At 52.3% G+C, this 18,301-nt stretch overlaps 2 protein-coding genes across 2 annotated transcripts in view; one reads left to right on the top strand and one right to left on the bottom strand.

The window, feature by feature from the left end:
* SH2D1B (SH2 domain containing 1B) overlaps positions 1 to 5,479 on the bottom strand; it is a 15,276-nt gene extending 9,797 nt beyond the window's left edge. Inside the window, exon 1 of the mRNA XM_039839835.1 lies at positions 4,735 to 5,479. Coding sequence (XP_039695769.1) covers positions 4,735 to 4,868 — 134 coding nt within the window. The 5' untranslated portion in view covers positions 4,869 to 5,479. The remainder of the gene's footprint in view (positions 1 to 4,734) is intronic.
* A 6,977-nt stretch (positions 5,480 to 12,456) lies between these two features.
* The window catches only part of UHMK1 (U2AF homology motif kinase 1), a 19,036-nt gene continuing 13,191 nt past the window's right edge, over positions 12,457 to 18,301 (top strand). The window contains exons 1-4 of the mRNA XM_039839921.1: positions 12,457 to 12,877; positions 13,936 to 14,228; positions 14,774 to 14,965; positions 16,847 to 17,041. Of these exons, the coding sequence (XP_039695855.1) occupies positions 12,610 to 12,877; positions 13,936 to 14,228; positions 14,774 to 14,965; positions 16,847 to 17,041 (948 nt within the window). The 5' untranslated portion in view covers positions 12,457 to 12,609. The remainder of the gene's footprint in view (positions 12,878 to 13,935; positions 14,229 to 14,773; positions 14,966 to 16,846; positions 17,042 to 18,301) is intronic.

Below are 18,301 nucleotides of genomic sequence, written 5' to 3'. Positions count from 1 at the left end.
TTGCATCTGTGCCTCTTGTTTTCATGGTTGGTGGTTGGCGTGAGACAGAGAAAGCGCTTCCTGTTTGCGGTTAGGGCCTCGGCCCTCCTGTGACAGTGCGGATGGCGCTGGGCAGGGCCCCTCGGATGGGCGGCCATCCGCTCCTCCGCAGCTTACGGCCCTCGGTGTGCGCGACGCCCACACTTCCGGGGACCCGCGGGTCGTCGCCGTGGAAGACGGTCAGGTGCACGGGCTGCCAGGGGCCGTTGCTGAGTCTTCGGTGCTACGTCTTCAGCTGCGATTCTGAGGGTTTAGCAGCCGGGCCTTCCGCGGTCCCCCTGCAGCGGGTGTCACCTGGTTGGGGAGGTGACGGGGTTGCCACGCCCGGGTCTGGGCTCAGCGCCTGGACGTCCCGCACTGGTGTTGGTCTCTCGCTGTGACCACGGTTGTGGGGAGATGTGTTTATGTTTGAGTTTTAGTTTTATTTTAACTAAACTTCAGAGATCAGTTGGAGGAAATGGGATCGAGTGTGTCCTGTGAAGTCGGCTGTGTGTCTTCACGTTTCTGGGCCACGACGGTGGCACCCGAGCCAGCAGAGGCTGTCCCAGCACCCGTGACGCCGGCCTCCACTCCGGCTGTGAGCGGAGTGCGTGTTGGGGCCGCCTCGCGTCGTGTGGTGTGCCGAGGTGTGCGGAGGCACAGCACCCAGGCTTTGACCCCGAGGAGAGGCCAGGTGAACTCTCAAAGAAACAGGTGCCAAGGTGCTGGTGTCGAGTCACACTCCATGCGTTGGAAGTGACCTGCATCTGGTTACGTGTCGGTTACGATGTAGCCAACCAACAAAACGCTGGTGGTCACAACGGGGTGTGGGAAGACACCTGTGACACCTGTGACTGGAAGAGAGCCAGTCACGCACGGTCCTGTGCAAGGTACCACGTGTGTACATGCGCCTGCACACGCGTGCTGGCATCCCAGAGACAGCTCCGAGCGCGAAGCTGAGATCATGTCTGCTTGCTCACTGGTACCTTTCTCTACACTTGACTTTTCCGAAACAACAAAAACGTTTGAATTGTTTTTTTCCCCCTGACCTTGGGTTTTTCCAAAGACCTCAGAATCTGAGAGCTAGAGGTGATCCCTGGGTCTCTCCATCTCGTTCTTCATCTGCTGCCTCAGCGAGGCCGTGCGCCTCGCCACGGTGTCCCGTGGCTGGAAGGTCCTTCTGCCTCCGAGTCCCGTGGCTCCGCGTGTCGACTCCGCTTTGACTGGACCGGCCGCAGAGGCTCAGCGGCTGTAGCGTCTGACGCTCAGGCGTCCCAGCCCAGTGTCTTGCCCGTTGGCGTTTCCGGGAGGCTCTATCAGGCTGTGCAATCAGGTAAACACTTCCTGTCCTCAGTCCCCATGGGCCACTGCTCCGTGTGGCTTCCTTCATCTCTCACCTGCCCCGCGATGTTCCTGCTGAGGTCTGTGAATGCACAGAAGCGGGCGGGCTGCCATCCAGCACAGCGAATGAGGATGGCGCCACACACCAGGGCCGCCCGCCACACCCATGGTCCCCACTCGGGCACTCGTAACGCGGGTCCCAGGGCACACGCTGAGCAGAGGGCGCCTGGGCGGTGGAGGCGGCGTGCTCACACCGTGCCCAGCAGGAAGCGGGCCCCGCTCCGCTGCCACCAGCCGCGCCCTCCCCGTGCGGGATGCCCTGTCTCCGACGCAGCATCTACTCCCGCGGGACCGCCCCTCCCGAGGGCGGGACCAACGCCTGCGGTGTCTGTCCTGGTCTCCGCGTTACGAGTTGTTCCCACATTTCTGTTTTCGGGTACCCTCCTCTTAGGCTTTACCTGTAAGTTTGCTATTAACTTTAAAACTCTTACATGCTAAGGAGTTTACTTATTTACTTTTTCTGTCAGTTTGTCAATAGCCTTTACGTCACTATAACCTCGGTTGCTTTCGTCGTTATAATGGCCAGTTTCTCAGTCTTTTCTCTTTTGGTTTCTGGGTTTCGTTTCTTGCTTAGAATGGACTTCTCAACCCCAGGAATTCTTTGAGAGTCCATGTTTTTTTCTAATGCACATGGTTTCATTTTTTAAAAATAAGTTATTTATTATAACCACTTTGAATTAATTTTACTCCCAGAAGTAAGAAAGGCCTTCGGGTTTATTGATTTCTAAGTGACCAGCCAAGTTTCCCAACACAACTAGCTGTCATGGTCTCTGCTTCCTGATTTGAAATGCTCTTTTAGTCACGTGCTAAATTTCGTATGTCTCTGGCCATATTTCTACCAGACTCTATCCTCTATTCCACTGCCCTGTCAGCACCAAACTAGTTTCATCACTATAGTCTTATAACTTATTTTATTTCTTATTTTTAAATTTATTTTTCAATTACAATCGACATTCAATTATTTTATGTTAGTTTCAGGTGGACAACGTAGCGTTTGGACATTTACGTAATTTATGAAATGGCGCCCACTGTCCCCTGATTAGTCCGGTCCCCACCTGGCGCCACACATCGTCATTACAGGACGGTCGACCACCTTTCCTGCGCTGTGCTTCGCAGCCCGGCGGCTATTTCGTAACTGCCAATCTGTACCTCTTAACCGTCTCCCCTTTGACACCCAGCCCCCAACCCCACCATACCTGGCAACCATCAGTGTGTTCTCTGTAGCTACGGGTCTGTTTCTGTTTGGTTTTTTCCCTTAGATTCCACATGTGAAATCATGTGGCATTGGTCTTTGTCTGTCTGATTTCCTCAGCATAGTTCCTCTAGGTCTGTCCATGCTGTTGCAGATGGCGGGATTTCATCCTTTTGATGGCTGAGTAATATTCCATTGTGTGTATCACCCCTTCTTTATCCAGTCTATTGATGGACATCTTGTATTTTAATATTCGGTAAAGCTAGTCCTCTCTTTTTTTAATCAGAAAATTCCCACTATTCTGGCAGGTTCCCTGTGCTCCATGTCTCACCTGAATAAAGTTTACTATCCTTGAAGAAAAATTTCAAATTTCATTGATTTTTTTACTGGAAAAATGCTAAATGTAGAGATTAATTATAGTAAACCAAAATGCTTCCGTTCACTGTGGTCTTCTACTAGATATTGAAGTTTTCTTCACACAAGTCTTTCACGTTTCATATTACATTTATTCCTGCATAGTATTATTTTTTGCTAATGTAAATGAGCTGTTTTATTACATTTTCTTACTGGTTATTATTTCTGTGTGGGAAAGCTATTGATGTTTAAGTTTCAATTTATAAACATATCCTTATAGAATTTTCTTACTGTTTTTAGTTTTTTTTTCAGTTAAATTTTAAACTTCACAAGTATAAAATCATTTCAACTGTGAATAAGAACTTTTTGTCTTCCTTTTCAGATTTTACATTTATTTTCTCTGACTGATCAGACTTGCTAATATCTCCAGGGAAATATTACATAGCAGTGCTGATAATGTTGTTGGCTCTTCATGATTTTAGTGAGAATTCTGGTGCTTCATGTGGCCTTTGGTCAAGGAAGTCTCTACGCCACACGATCAGGAAGGTGTTTGTGTGTGGAGGGGGAGTTGAGGGGTGGATGTTGAGTTTTATCTAAGACCCTTTAAGCAAATCTGAGTAAGTTATGCAGTTAGTAACCTCTGACCTATGAATATGTACTTAATAATTTTTCTAATATCCTCGATGCCTTAGATTGGGCCATTCTTGAGCATAATGTATTTGATGTGTTACTGGTTTCTATTGGGTGAGTAGTTTGTTGAAAATGGGTATTAAATGAAATTGAAATTGGTCTAGAGTTATCTTACGTGTGTCCTTTTTGGGAAACATTGTCTTTCCTTCGTGTATAAAAACTGAGGAGTAAAAATGAGTAAAGAAGAAGACAATCAGCCAAAGCTAAAAAAAGAGTAAAGAACGCGGTTGCACAAATCTCAAAAGAGGAAACACGCAGTGCTAAAAATACGCAAAAAAAAATCACTCATAGCCTGAAAGTTCAAGCTGCAGACACCTAAGGCCTTCTCTCCCACGGCCGTGTCCCCAGCGTCACATAGAGAGGCACATCTCCCAGCCTATTCTGTCCTCACGGCCCCTCGTCCTAAGGCACCGTCGCGTGGGAGAAGCTGGGCTTTAGTTTCCGTGATAGCGGAGGAGAAGCTCGTTAGTCTCCAAGGTGCTGACCAGCACAGGCCCCTGCCACTGCTCGCTGCCCAGGCGAGCCGAGACCCTCCCCGGGCACCCGAGGCCGGGCCTGGGGCGCCATGCCGAAGCGGGCTCTGGCAGCACCTGATGTGCCCTGGCACCAGCAAGTGGGAGAAGCCCAGGCCTCTGTCTGCAGTGCGGCGCCTGCTCCTGCAGCCCCAACAGGGACAAGGGGGAGGGGCGGGGTGTGCGGAGCCGGGCCCCACCTCACAGAACTGGAAACGTTCTCAGTATTTGGAGCACCATGAATGAAGCCAGCAGGACACATGCGAACACCTGGTCTCTCAGCCAGAAGTTTCTCTGAGGGGCCCTGGCCTTTTCCTGACCAAACAGACGCCGTCACGGCTGTGTCCCCTCGCCCCCCGTGCTGCCTGTGGTCCTTCCCCTCGCCATCACCCCCGCTTCTGCTGCCCCAGGCCGGCTGCTCGGGCACAGGCACCGGGCGGGGGCGGGGGCCGTGGGGGCCGACGCAGCCCTCCCTGCTCATCAGGGCCGCACAGAGCGAAGCTCCGTCCTCCTCCCCCGGCCCCGCGCTCACCGCGGCCGCGGCACGTGGAAGGCGAGGCTACTCACAAGACGCAGAGGCACAGGGCGCTGGGCACTGACTCACTGTCCCTCAGCAGGAAGCTGCCGTCCGCCCCGTCTTGGAGCAGCAGCTTCTCGCAGGCCCTCTTGGACAGCGGGCCGTGGTAGTAAGGCAGATCCATGGGGGCCCCGCGGACCCCCGACCGGCTCCAAGCCCAGGGGGGCTCTGAGGAGGGGGCTGGGGGGCGCTGGCCCCGCGGGAGGTGCCTCTTCCTGCTCTGGCCGTCGGGAATGACTTGAGGCTGCTCTGTGGACTCAGCTGGTATAACAAGAACAGGAAATGAGAAGTGATGACCACAGCTTTCAGTTCGTAGATGGCCCGAATGTGACTCACGGATGTGGGTGAGAGGTGTCTGAGCGTCCGGCGGGACCGTGTAAGCTGGTTGGTGGACAGACTCTGAGGCCCTCCTGGGGCTTCAATGGGGAAGTCAAGCTCCCAGAACTAGGGTGCAGCGGCGTGTCATCCTAAGTGACCAAGGCCCACCTCCACTGGCTCCGGTACCCCTTGTAGGGCACACATCACTGCTTCCTGTTTAACAGGAGCCCATCTTCGGCTGAAGCTGCCTGTGATCGTGCTGAGCTCCGAAGAGGCTTGGAAAGCGGCCATGCGCCACGTGGGATCGGATGCATTTAGACACATGGGAGCAGTCAAAAGGGCTTCCAGGGGTCAAAAGGCACGAAGGAGGGAAGATGCCAACAGGAACAGAAAGTAGCTGGACTCTGAGGGGGACGGCCTGTCCCTGGCCGAGGCTCCTCGCCACGGGGAACAAGCCCGTCTCCAACACCCTCGGCACTCGGGGACGCAGCAGGTGCAGGCGGGAGGGACACCGGGCTGTGCGGTCAGTGCAGCGATGCGTCCCCATGAAGACCAAGAAGCGTCTATCGGCCAGCGACACTTAACCTGTTTAGACCCCTGGCATTGAAGAGAAAGCCCCTTCTGCTTGGCCTCTTCCACCGTGGTCTGTGACCTCAGGGCGGGAGGCAGCCCTGGAGGTAATTTCTACGGCCTTTCCCCAGCTTTATCGAGACATAACTGACAGATGACACTGTAGGTTTCTGGGTACAGTGATGGGTTGATACATTTATATATGCCCCTGGAATCACTCCTGGTTTTGTTAGGTGCAGCAGTGGCTGTAAGGGCACTGTGCTTCCGTGAGTGCTCATCCATGGCTGGGTGGCGGTGTCTGCGGCTCACCGTGTTAACGACTCTATTTTGGGGGGTATTGAAGGTTTTTCAAAATAAAAAAAAAATCTTCCCCTCCTTATGTTTTGCTGATTCCATGCCACCTTTGAGAGAAGCTGCACAGGACACGGCCACGCCGGTCTCTCGTCTATGGAAATCAAAGCCTAGAGACGTGTTCGCAGACACCGCTGGCTGGGCCCGGGGTGGGCCCGACCCAAGAAGGGCTAAGCAGAGACCCTGAGTGAGGAAAGTGGAGGAGACGCGGAAGGGAAGAGAGCGGGTTGGCGGGCGGGAGAGGATGGAGACGCGCCTCCTGGCAACGGCTGCATGACAGGTGTCTCTGTGCCGTGGACGGGCGGCCGCACGCAGCGGCCGGGGTGAGAGGGACAACTCGTCCACGCAATGAAGAGCGAAGCGGGCTCACGGACAGGAGCAGCGGCACCCCGCAGAGCGGGCAAGACGGTCTGCAAACCGTGCGTCTACAACGGGTTAACCTCTAAGTAGTGAAGAACGCACACAACTCAACAGAAAAAACATATATCCGATTTTAAAATGGGAAAAGGACCTGAATACACATTTTTCCAAAGAGGACATACAGATGGACCAAGAGACACATGGAAAGGTGCTCGACGTCACTCATCATCAGGGAAATGCAAATCAAAACCACAATGAGACACCATCGGACACTGTGGGAATGGCTGTCATCAAAAAGACGCGGAAGATAAGTGCTGGCGAGAATGTGGAGAAAAGGGGGCCTACGTGCTCTGTGGGTGCAGCCACTGTGTTTGGGAAACGGAGTGGAGGTTCCTCAAAAAACTAAAAAGAGAACCATCATATGACCCAGCAATCCTGCTCCTGGGCATATATCGGGAGACGTCGAAAACGCCAATTTGAAAAGCTATCTGCACCCCTGTGTTCACTGCAGCGTCACAGAACCAAGATGTGGAAGCAGCCTCAGCGCCCACCGATGGATCGACGGACACAGTGGCCGTGGCACACACGCACGGCGGCGTGTCACACGTCCACAAAGAGAATGGAGCCCTGCCGTCTCTGACGACGTGGCCGACCTCGAGGGCATTATGCTGAGAGAAGTCAGCCAGAGGAAGACAAACACCATAGGATCTCGTTTTATGCAAACTCTTTTTAAAAGGGAGAAAAAAGCCAAACTCATAGAAAAAGAGGTCAGACCACTTGTGGTTACCAGAGGTGGGGGCAGGGGGACTTGGAGGGAGGGGCCCGGAAGGTGCAAACTCCCGGCACCAGGTAGGGCAGTCCTGGGGACGCGATGGCCAGCGTGCCGGGTGACGTGTGGGACCGTGAGGGGGGCAGGCCCTAAGAGTTCCTGTCACAAAGTGGAAGATTTTCTTCTTTTTTTTTTTGTATTTCCATGAGAGGAAGGTGATTATGAAAGCCGTGGTCCTCATTTCACAACGCATGCACGTCACGTCGTCGTGCTGGATGCCTCAGACTTACACAGCGATGGGTGTCAACTCTGTCCCAAACACCGAGAGAAGAGCGAGGCCATCTGTTTGTTTCCCGCAGGCCTCCACTTCCTGGATCCGGTGGTGCCTGAGGTGGCTACACTCCTGCCCTTGGCTTTTTGCCACTTGAATACATTTTCCTTTGCCATAAACTAGCTGGTGTTAGTTTTTATTTTCTACTGAAGATGTCAAATCAACCCAGCTTACAGGCAGAAAGAAGTCTGTCGTCCAGTCCGAGCGTGCAGGAGGCCAAATATGAGTTACACGTTTGCACAGTGAGAAGTCCTACGGGAAGTGGACAGTGCGGGTGAACGCGGTAGAAGGCCAAGGCCACCCAGCCGTAGCAGCGTGTGAAACTCGTGCTCCCCAGGAGGCCCCGCAGGGGGCAGACGGCGTGCGGCCTCCCGCTCACTCCCTGCTGCCTCATTTTAGAAGAGAAGCTTTGTCCGTCTCCCCAGACAGCTGGCCACGGCGGCAGCATCGTTCCCAGAACTTACGCTACAGTGACGCGCCTCTATTCCTGGCCTCCCCGTGACTCTGGGGGCCGACCTGGCCGGGGCAGGGCGGGGTGCTGCAGTGGTCCAGCACAGTCACTGCCCGGGTCTGAATCCCCGGCCACCACTCAGCACCTAGTGCAGGGTGCTTCGATATCTGTGCCTCCGTTTTCTAGAAAACGGGGGTGGCGATTATACTTGTCGTACAGGGTTGCTGAGAGGGCTAATCGAGGACATGCACACAGTGTTCCTGGAACAGAGTCAGGGCCCGGCCTGTGGTTTTTGTTCTAGAGTCAGAATTCCCTGGGGAGGGCAGCGCTGTCTGGGTGAGATGCCTGGACCTCGGCAAGCATCTTGGGACCACGAGACCTGGCTGCCCTCTGAGGAGGATCTGTGTCCTTGACGGTGGCCCCGAGCTGACCGAGAGGCCCACCTCCTCGGGACTTCCCATGGGAGGACAGGAAATGCCCCCCATTTAGGCTATTTGAGTGGGTTTTTTTTTTCCAAAGAGGACCCTACCGACACACTGACGTACACTGAAATTTTGCTGTCTTAATTGGTTTGGATTTTAAGGTGATCACTCAGTGTGTGCCTGGTCTCACCACGACATTGAACTTGTGAGCTTCTGACCCCCCTCGCCTTGAACTGCCCGATTTCCCCAGGAGCCTCTGCCACAAAGCGTCTCTCATTCATCCTCTCAGAAAGTCTTAACAGCTACATTATAACTAACTGTATTGGTTACTGAAAATAATACCTTGGTGTTAAGTAAATACGAGCAACCGTTGACATGCAGGTAAGCTTCTGAGCTATGTGCCAATTTTATATGACAGAAAATAATTTTATGTGCCTCACTTTAGTAAAAAATTGAAATACTCAGAAGCAAGCAAAGCCCCTGAGGAGTGGAGCTGGCGTGCAGCCTTGCAGCCTGCAAGCAGCCACGTCTCTGCCTCCCTGCCCGGCGGCCCCATGCCAGAAACTGACCCCTGCCACCTCCAGGCCCTGGGAGTGCTCCGAGAGGTCTGGGGCTGCCAAGAAAAGGCATGCACACACATGTACGCACATGCCCATCCAACCATCCATCCACCCATCCGGCCATCCATCCATCCGTCCATCTACCCATCATCCATCATCCAGCCAGCCGACCATCCATCTATCATTCATCCATCCATCTGTCCATCCACCCATCATCCTTCATTCATCCATCCATCCATGAAATGAGTCATTCATGCAGGGGTCTGAGATGCCTCCCTTGCATGACCTTTCAGGGGCACAGGGTCCACATGGGCCCTGCCCAGCAAGGCCTTTCCCCCGACTGAAGGTCCTGTGTCAGAGAGGTTGGGGACGGGGCAGAAAGAAGAGGCTGCGGGGCTCCAGGGCATGGCCGGGAAAGGCTGGAGCGGAGAGGAGAAAGGAGGAGGAGGGCGGGAAGAGCGTGGGTGCCCAGGGCCAGGGCACGGGGCATGCCAGACTCGGAAGGATGCGGAAGGCGAACATTTTGTTGCCACTGTTTGACGAAGTAAGAGGCGAGGCCCGGAGGGGTCAGCAGGCTTCCCAGAAACCACGCGCTTGACTAAAAGCAGGACCAGGGCTGTCGGCCGAGGCCGGCAGGGCGCGCGCCATTGGACGCAGGGCTGCAGTCCTGCGGCAACGCGGAGGCGACAGGGAGACTCAGCTCCGGGGCGGGAAGCATTTCGTGAAACCGAGGTTGGATTCGGGGGCGGGGCCAGTAGGGCGGGGCGGGGCCTGCCTTACCTGCCTTCTCCTAGATTGGTCTGGCAAAAAAGCTTCTCTGCTAAGTTTTGCCTGCCTCCTCGGGAAGAAAACTGCAAGGGGTAAAATAGGAGTAGACAGGGGAAAAACCATTTGTCCAGTTTCTATACAGCCCCGTTGTTGTTATCGAGGATGATGCGGCAGCTCACGAGTGCTCTGCGCACTGAGTTTCCACCTTTCCTCACACACTGTCTCCCTTTCGGTCACAGATGGGTCTTCTCAGGCCGCCCGACCCACCTTTGGGTCCTGAGGCTGCAGCCCCAGCATGAGCGGACCTGCCCGGCTCTCCTGTACCATTTGGCCAAGGAGTGTGATCGTGGATCAGACCTGGCTGCTAAAGCGGTTGTCCCTTTACAGCCTGGAAGGTTCCCACCGTGTTTTGGGTTTGGGAGACATTTCCGCAGGGCTTCACGATGAGGCTCCAGGGCCTCAGACTGTAACTTCCCCACTGTAGCCGCAATGGGGACCCATCGAAACCCTAAACTCCTTCCAGATCTTGGGCCGCCAGGAGCTTCCAGTCCGCTGAGATTTCAAATTCGATTTTGGAGAGGATGGGATTTGCTGTCTAGCTGGCCCCCGGACTCTCCAAAACGGGACCCGCAAGATGAATCCTGCAACACACGTGGCCCTCCATCCGAAGGGCAGGAAACGGACAGGAAAAGCAAATGCGACTCAGTCCCTCAGGTGCCGCCAGGCGACCGAAAGCCTGGAGGAAATGCTTGGCAGCGGCGCCAAGGAACACGAAGTCGTCTGTAGCATCTTTGCAGCTCACTGCGGAGGAGTTGTGATGAGAAGGTCCAACCTCGTTCTGACGGGTTCTCCTGGCTCTAAGCACGGGAGTGGAGAACTCAGCCAGGGGCGCAGGTCTTACCGAGAGCCCAGGTTCTTCGTGAGATAATATACATCTGCTGTTTTAATTATACCAAAGCAGCTATTTCATCACTAAAAATATAGGCCAAAGAAAATAGGTCCGAGAGGGTCCGGGTGAAGCCTGGGCTGGCTCTCCAGAGCCACAGGGCAAGCTCAGCCTCTTCCTAAAGCTGCTTCTGATGTTGACGGAGATGTGGGATTTGGCGAAAAAGGACATGTCGTGACAGATCGCCAGCTGGTCTACCTCCCTGACGGTGTAGAAGAGAACTGGATCAAAGTCCCTTGAAATAGAGATTTACGATGCCAGGAATAATGGATTCTTTGATTGGATTGTTACGTCAGGGGGTACCAAGAATAACCCAAAATAGATACTCCTTGGGATCCCTTTACCAGAAGGTCATAACACATGCAGCTTCCATCTTGCTGTCCCTCACCACTTGTTTTGAGGGAAGCTAGATGCCTAGAGAGATGTCTGCATGCTGAGGACTGAGGCATCCTGCCAACAGCCAGGTGAGGGGCCATCCTGGGAGTCCACGCTGCAGCTGCGGCCAAAATCCTGACTGTGGCTGCAAACTCATGAGAGACCCCGAAGCTAGAGCCACCCATGACGCTACTTCTGAATTCAATCCTACAGAATTACGTGTGACAAAAACGTTTATTGTTGTTTAAAAGTTGCTAAGTTTTGCAGTAATTTGTTTAGCAACAAAAAACTATAATCGAGAAAGGAATACATGTTTAATGTCTGTGAAACTTAACACTATTATAAAATTGCTTTGTAGACCAGTTGTACATCTTTATGCTCTAATTACCAAAGAGCAGAGGAATTACCAGACCCATAACGATATAAAACATTACCAGAAATCTGACTTTTTGTTTCTCAAAGCCCAAGCTCTCAAGAGGTCGGTATGGATCTCAGAAGGGCCATGCGGAGGGAACAAAGCACATCTCAGGGGCAACCAGGCGAGATGATGAGCCGGGAGACTGAAAAGCAGATGGCTCCTCAGCCTCCACTATGCCGGCAGAAGCACCGCACGCGCCTGGGACCCGTGGACCAAAGAACGCCCAGCCTACAGGAAAGTTTTGTAAGACTTTGAGCCAAAGTTGGAGGACATGCGGGAAGGAAAAGCTCAAGGCACTATGGAAATGCTCTGGAAAATGGCAGCTTCGCAGCTTATTTTGTAAGTTAGACTCAAAGGAGAAGGCGTAGGAGGGTCAGGGACATCCACTGGCGGTGGGGTAAGGGGCGGGAGAAAGCAAAGGGCGCCCATCTCTGCGGCTGGATACAAAGCCAGATGGCGAGACACACTTTTTCAGGGCGGGCGCGGAGGGCGGTATGCGGGGACCAGCACCCGGGAGGCCCCCTCCCCGGGCAGGTGCAGGCGGCTGAGCCTCCGAAGTGAGCAAGGGAAAGTCACCCCGGCATCTCAGAGGCGCGTCATCCCAGACGCCCAGACGACAGGCACTTCCAAAGGCAAAGACTGACCTTTGTCCCGGAGACTACAGGCGAGGACGCGACCACCCGTGACCCGCTTGGTTAGCAACGTCCACCTTCCGTCTCTGCGTCTGTGGGCCGCCTCCCGAGCGTGCCAGGTTTAGGCTGCGGCCCTTTCTCGTCCGCACACCTCGGAGGGAACCTGCGGGAACCGAGACCGGGCAAGTGAAGATGAAGTTTGCGCGGCCCCATCCAAATGGAGTTTGACTCGGAAAAGGTGGAATTACCCAACAGGGAAGGCCGCACACACCACACTGATGCGGTTGCTCAGGAAGCGCGCGCCGACTTGCTGAGAGCGCGGAGCGGCAGGGTAGAGGCGTCCCCGCCCCGCCCACCTCCCCTGGAACCCGCCCCAGACCCGCCCCTTCCGCCCACGGGACCCGCTCGCCTCCGCTTCCGGCTTCCGGCAGGGCGCGCGCGGCTTCCGGTGTCATGGCGGCCTGAGCGCGGCTGCTGCGGCGGCGCGCCCCTCCCTGCGGAGCCGGAGCCGCTGTCCCGCGGCGGGGATGTGACCGCGGGCGCTGCCGGCTACCCGGGCCTCGCGTCGCTCCCGTGTCGCCTTGAGTCGCGCGGATGGCGGGGTCGGGCTGCGCGTGGGGCGCCGAGCCGCCGCGCTTCCTGGAGGCCTTCGGGCGGCTGTGGCAGGTGCAGAGCCGCCTGGGCAGCGGGTCGTCGGCGTCAGTGTACCGGGTGCGCTGCTGCGGCTCCCCTGGCTCGCCCCCCGGAGCGCTCAAGCAATTCCTGCCGCCAGGCACCACCGGGGCCGCGGCCTCGGCCGCCGAGTACGGCTTCCGGAAGGAGAGGGCGGCGCTGGAGCAGCTGCAGGGACACCGGAACATCGGTGAGCGCCGCCGCCCGCCGCGCTCGCTCCCCGCCGGCGTCCCTCGTCCGCGTCCCGCTGTCACCGATGCAGGCCCTGCCCAACCCCCCACACGGTGACGCTGTCCAGACGGCAGAGCTGGCAGTCGCTGTCCCCAGTGTCGCAGAGTAGCCGACAAATTCTGTGCTTCGGTCCTTACCGGAGCAGCCCCCTCCCCCACTCCGTTAGCACGAATTGTGTCCTGTCGTGAAAGGAGGCACGTCTGTGCTAGGTCGGCAGGTCTTGTACGGACACGTGAATCTTTTCATGCTAGTGAAAAAGGGAACTGTTTTCAGGATTTGTGACATTAATTCTGGTAACTCATATTAGCACGTTACTTGCTTGACATATGTGGCTTTAGGAGAAGTGACTCAGTATTGCAGGGGTCCTTATAGAGGTGTGACAGTTATACACTTGGACTGATAAACGTCTCACTTCCTGGCGAGGATAATTTGAAGAGTGATCTTTCTTTATATTACCATTTGAGGAAAGAATTTAATGCTCGTGTTACTTTTTTTTTTAAAGCTTGCTACATGGTGTACATAACCATGGTATTTAAGAGAGAAATGTTGGCAGGCCCAAGAACTTGTTGAATCTGCAAGATTAGGTTAAAATGTCATCTTGAAAGTCTTAAGCTCTTCTTTTAATATTTAGATTATAGAGTGCTATTTTGGATCAAGAACCAGTCTTGTGATATTTGTCTTAAGAGCAGTACTTAATATTTGGATTTTTACTTTTGCTCAGTTTTGCTTGGCACCCTAAGCACGATCCACCCACCAGTTTGTGCTTGGTGAAACAATTTAAATTATTGTGCCATATTTAATATCTTTAGTAGCCAGCTATTGAAGGTTGTCTCACCTTATTTTCTTAAAATGACCCAGTTGCCTAAAAATCTTTTCATGGGAAAAATTAATTAAGAGGAAGCTTGCTTGCTCATCAAAGTTATCTAGAGTGTCCCAAATTCGTACCGTGCAGAGTTACCTACTTCAGTAGTCACTTACTGAGTCTGATGTTGAAAGTATCATCATTTGTTTTTCTAGTGACTTTATATGGAGTCTTTACCATCCACTTCTCTCCAAATGTGCCATCACGTTGTCTGTTGCTTGAACTCCTGGATGTCAGTGTGTCGGAGCTGCTCATGTATTCCAGCCACCAGGGTTGCTCCATGTGGATGATACAGCACTGTGCCAGAGACGTGCTGGAGGCCCTTGCTTTTCTTCACCATGAGGGTTATGTGCATGCAGACCTCAAACCACGTAACATACTGTGGAGTGCAGAGAATGAATGCTTTAAACTCATCGACTTTGGACTCAGCTTCAAAGAAGGCAATCAGGTAAGAAATGGTCTAAGCCAAATATATTTAAAAGCAGAGGTGGCTTAGTAGAGGCTTAAGAGATATTGCTACCTGCAATACAGAAGTACCTGCAGATGAAGCAATAAAAAGAATGTCAGTGCCACCATGTGGAAAAGGACATGCGTTTCGGTCAGGTCGGGGATCTGGTGAACTGCAGGAGAGCTCTGGGACTGTTAAGAGTACTCCACCTACACGGAATGCTTTTGTATTCTTTGAGCATTGGGTTCCTTGCCGAATTACTGTTACGGTGTCTTTAGTGTTGGGGCTCATAGGAAAACACATGTGTCAGTTCTGGCAAACCCTTCCCTCGGTTTGTCAGCTCTTTGCACAGTGTCTTTGTTCATCCTCAGTGCCTAACAGGCAAGAGACTGTCCAAAGAAACGCATAGCTGCGTGGAAGGTGTCCAGCTTGCCTACGAGAACTGCCCAGTTCATGAACTGCAGAATCGTGATAGCTGAGGACTAGAAGTTGGATGGAAACTGAGCAGTTTTCTACTGGTTGTAATATTTACTCATCTTCTTTAGGATGTGAAGTATATTCAGACAGACGGGTATCGGGCTCCGGAAGCAGAACTGCAAAATTGCTTGGCCCAGGCTGGCCTGCAGAGTGACACAGAATGTACCTCAGCTGTCGATCTGTGGAGCCTAGGAATCATTTTACTGGAAATGTTCTCAGGAATGAAACTGAAACATACAGTCAGATCTCAGGAATGGAAGGTAACTTGCCCCAGCGCTTTGCTTCGGGGATCGCAACCCCAGTGTCAGGGAACTTGGCTTACGGCGGTTCTCGTTGAGGCCACTGCTCCATCTCCTCCGTGCCCCTTGTCCTGCGTTACAGTCCCTCACAGGCCACTCACACCCATGGCTGCAGATGCGAGTGAGCATTGCAGGCTCACTATTTGTCGCCAGAGGCCTGGCATGGATAAGCTTGATAAAAATGTTTGAATGTCTTTTCCCGAAGAAGCAGGAGTGATTTCTTTTGTTTAGTAATTTAGTTTTACTACGTTCTAAAATAATGCAGCAGTCTAAGTTAAATGACATTCTTCGTGTAATGTTTCACAGTTCATGCTTTAGACTTAAGGTGATTTTAACTACACAGCCTCATCAGATTCTCCCAACAGCCCTGTGAGGATGGGGAGAGTGGATGTTGGTTGTCCTGTTACAGTGAACGCCCGGAGGCACAGATCTGTGAAAACACTCGATCTGGGCCATGATGCGGGAGGGGCGTCCAGGCCTGGGCCTCGGATGCTGTCCCGCTGCTCTGCTCCGTCCACAGCCCCACGTCGCTTCCTAGTCCTCTGTCTCCGGTGAATCTGCTGACCTTGCTTCTGTGGGGTCACAGGCGCTGAGCTCCGAGTGAGCTCTTCATCCGTTCATGAGTTAGGGATTAGCCGCACTGTGCTCTAAACGTGTTCCGGGGCTTTAATGTCGTGATGACATCAGTGTCCTTCAGTAGGCTCAACAATTAATGCAGTTTTTAGGAATTATTATCGGCTCTGATGTTCAACAAGTGGTTTTTGAGCGTCTAGTATGTAGTTAGTGTGTGGCTGTTGTCCCATACAGTTTTATTTTTTTTTAAACCCTTAGTCATCGGTTTGTAGTGTAGCAGCTCCTGGAAGAAATGCCTCCGTAGCCGGTGGGTGTTCCGAATGCTTGCTTTTGGCAAAAAAAATCCTGCCGTGTGAGTAAAACCAGCATCATTTGTTGTCGGTGCTCCCACCAGGCAGGAGGCTGGGTGCCACGCGCACCAGCTCCCTGTTAGCTTCGGCCGTCTGGGAGCCCGTTGGAATCTGCTCGGGCCAGAGTCCATCAGAGCCAGGCCGCAGTCAGGCACTTTTTGGTGAAATTTGCAGGCATGACAGTTATTAATGGGGTCCCCAAGGATTCGCCCCTAGTTGAAAAGTCATTCGGTATTTTGTCACTTTCTATGGAGGCAGCATTGCCAAGTGAGTGAGGCGTAGGCTCTTACCGAGTTATTTGGGTTTACTGAACCCTGGCGTACTTTCTGTGAAGTGGTCATAGTGGCGGCATACGTCTCGTGAGACCGCTGACGTGGAAGCAGCAGCGGTGCCTGGTTCTCAGCGTCGCGTGGAATGCGTTCCGTGCACGTCAGTGACGGTGGTGGCGGGTCTTTTTACTCGCACACTTCCGTAGGACTCGGAGAAAATGCCGCATGCCACGGGGTTTAGAGTATGAACAATGTAACGAATGCAGTGTTTAAATACTGCCTCATCTCCGGTAGGGTGTTCTGTTTGTTCCTGAAAACCAGGTGGAGGCCGACTGACTCGCCCAGCACCGTCCCTCCTCTCGCTTTGCATTCAGCTGCATTTTCACGTGGCGCTTTGGCTTTCGCATCTTCATTCACCCAGCGAGTGCTCGTGGAGGGCCAGGCACTGCGCGGGTGCCGAGAACAGAGAAGGCGTCCCTCTTCTCTGGAGGCGGACCACTCTGTGTGTCACCTCCTCGGCTGAGGCCGTACGGCTCAGGAGAGCGTGTTTTCTGGTGCACTTTGCTTCCTGAACAGTTAGTGCCATGAGCCTGGTACTCAGCAGATACTACCGAGTCGAATGACCAGAGGAATGCTCTCCTCCTTTCCAGGCAAACAGCTCTGCTGTCATTGACCACATATTCGCCAGTAAAGCCGTGGTGAATGCCGCGATTCCAGCCTATCACCTGAGAGACCTTATCAAAAGGTACTGTACGTGCACTCTGCGCTTTGTGACTTTCCTTTTTACTGACTGGGTTTATGCTGTTGTTGCTGGTTGGCTTGATCCAGTGGAAGTTTTGCTCCCTTAGAAGTGAAAATCTTACTTTACATCTTTTATGAGTAGTGCGATCAAGGCATTTTACTAAATTTTCATTCAGAGGAATATTCTTTTGTTCGTGGTAAACGCCAGGTGTCAGGCTCTTGTCAGGCACTTCGTGGCCACTGTTTACTCTGGGGAAGATGGGGGATGGGCCGCTGTGTCTTCAGCCTTCTGCTGCTCTGGCAGTTCTGTAGACTTGATCCAGAATAGGTTTTTAAAGAGAGTATTAATTAACTAATGACTAAGTTTGCTTTGGACCACCAAAAAAAAAAAATGTTTAAAATAAGGTAATTACGTATTGTACTTTAAATAATTGTCATTGAAAACTCTGAGGACAGAAACAATGTTTCTGATTTCTGAGTAAGTCCAGTCACAATTGATATTTTAAAATAAATGACGTGCATTATCAGATAGATGATTTTTCACGTTTCTAGCATGGGCTAGAAGTGAAGAAAATAGTGTACTGCAAAAGGGCGGGTCTCTTGATCAAGTCAGAGTGTTCTCGTTTGTTTGGCACGTTGGCCCTATAAATCTTCTACTTAGTTTTTTTGCTTTTTTTTTTTTTTTACTTTTTATTTTGTATGATTAGAGAGTCACAGGAACTTGAAAATGTTGCAGAGAGGTCTGTCCTTCCCCTGTCCCCAGTGATAACATCTGACAAACGGCAACAGAATATCAAGCCAGAAATTAACGTCACAGTCCATGAAACTTACATCTCACCAGTTTTACTTGGACTTGAGTGTGTGAGAGAGACAAATCCGATTCGAATAGCTGTTAGTATCTGATTGACGTTAGATATCGTGTTACATTTTACATTGAAAAGAGGCAATAAGGTTATCTCATGGATTCTGTACGCCTGAGACCAGTGTACTACCGTCTGCCAACTATACTTTAAAACTATGAGAAAAAGATATAATGGATTTGCTTGGAAGGCAAATGATATGAGTTCTAGTATTGATTTTGTTATATTTTTATAATAGCTTTTTTCTTATCATGCCACTAATTAATAGTAAATACTAATACTACAGAAAATAGTGACAAGGAAAATTAAAATTATAAACCCAGTGGCTGGTGTTAGCACTCAGTATATTTCTTTTCTGTCTTCCTCTGTTTATTTTGTTGTGTGTGCAAGCAATTATTTAACTTTTTTTTTTAACTGTGGAATAAAACACAGGCCCTGAGAACAGTGCAGCTTGGGGACCCCTCAGGAACGCTCTGTCCACCATTTAGCTCACAAAACACGACT

Source organism: Pteropus medius, unplaced genomic scaffold (genome assembly GCF_902729225.1).
Source record: "Pteropus medius unplaced genomic scaffold, Ma_sr-lr_union100, whole genome shotgun sequence".
Taxonomy (NCBI): domain Eukaryota; kingdom Metazoa; phylum Chordata; class Mammalia; order Chiroptera; family Pteropodidae; genus Pteropus; species Pteropus medius.
This window is presented reverse-complemented; position numbering and strand designations above follow the sequence as displayed.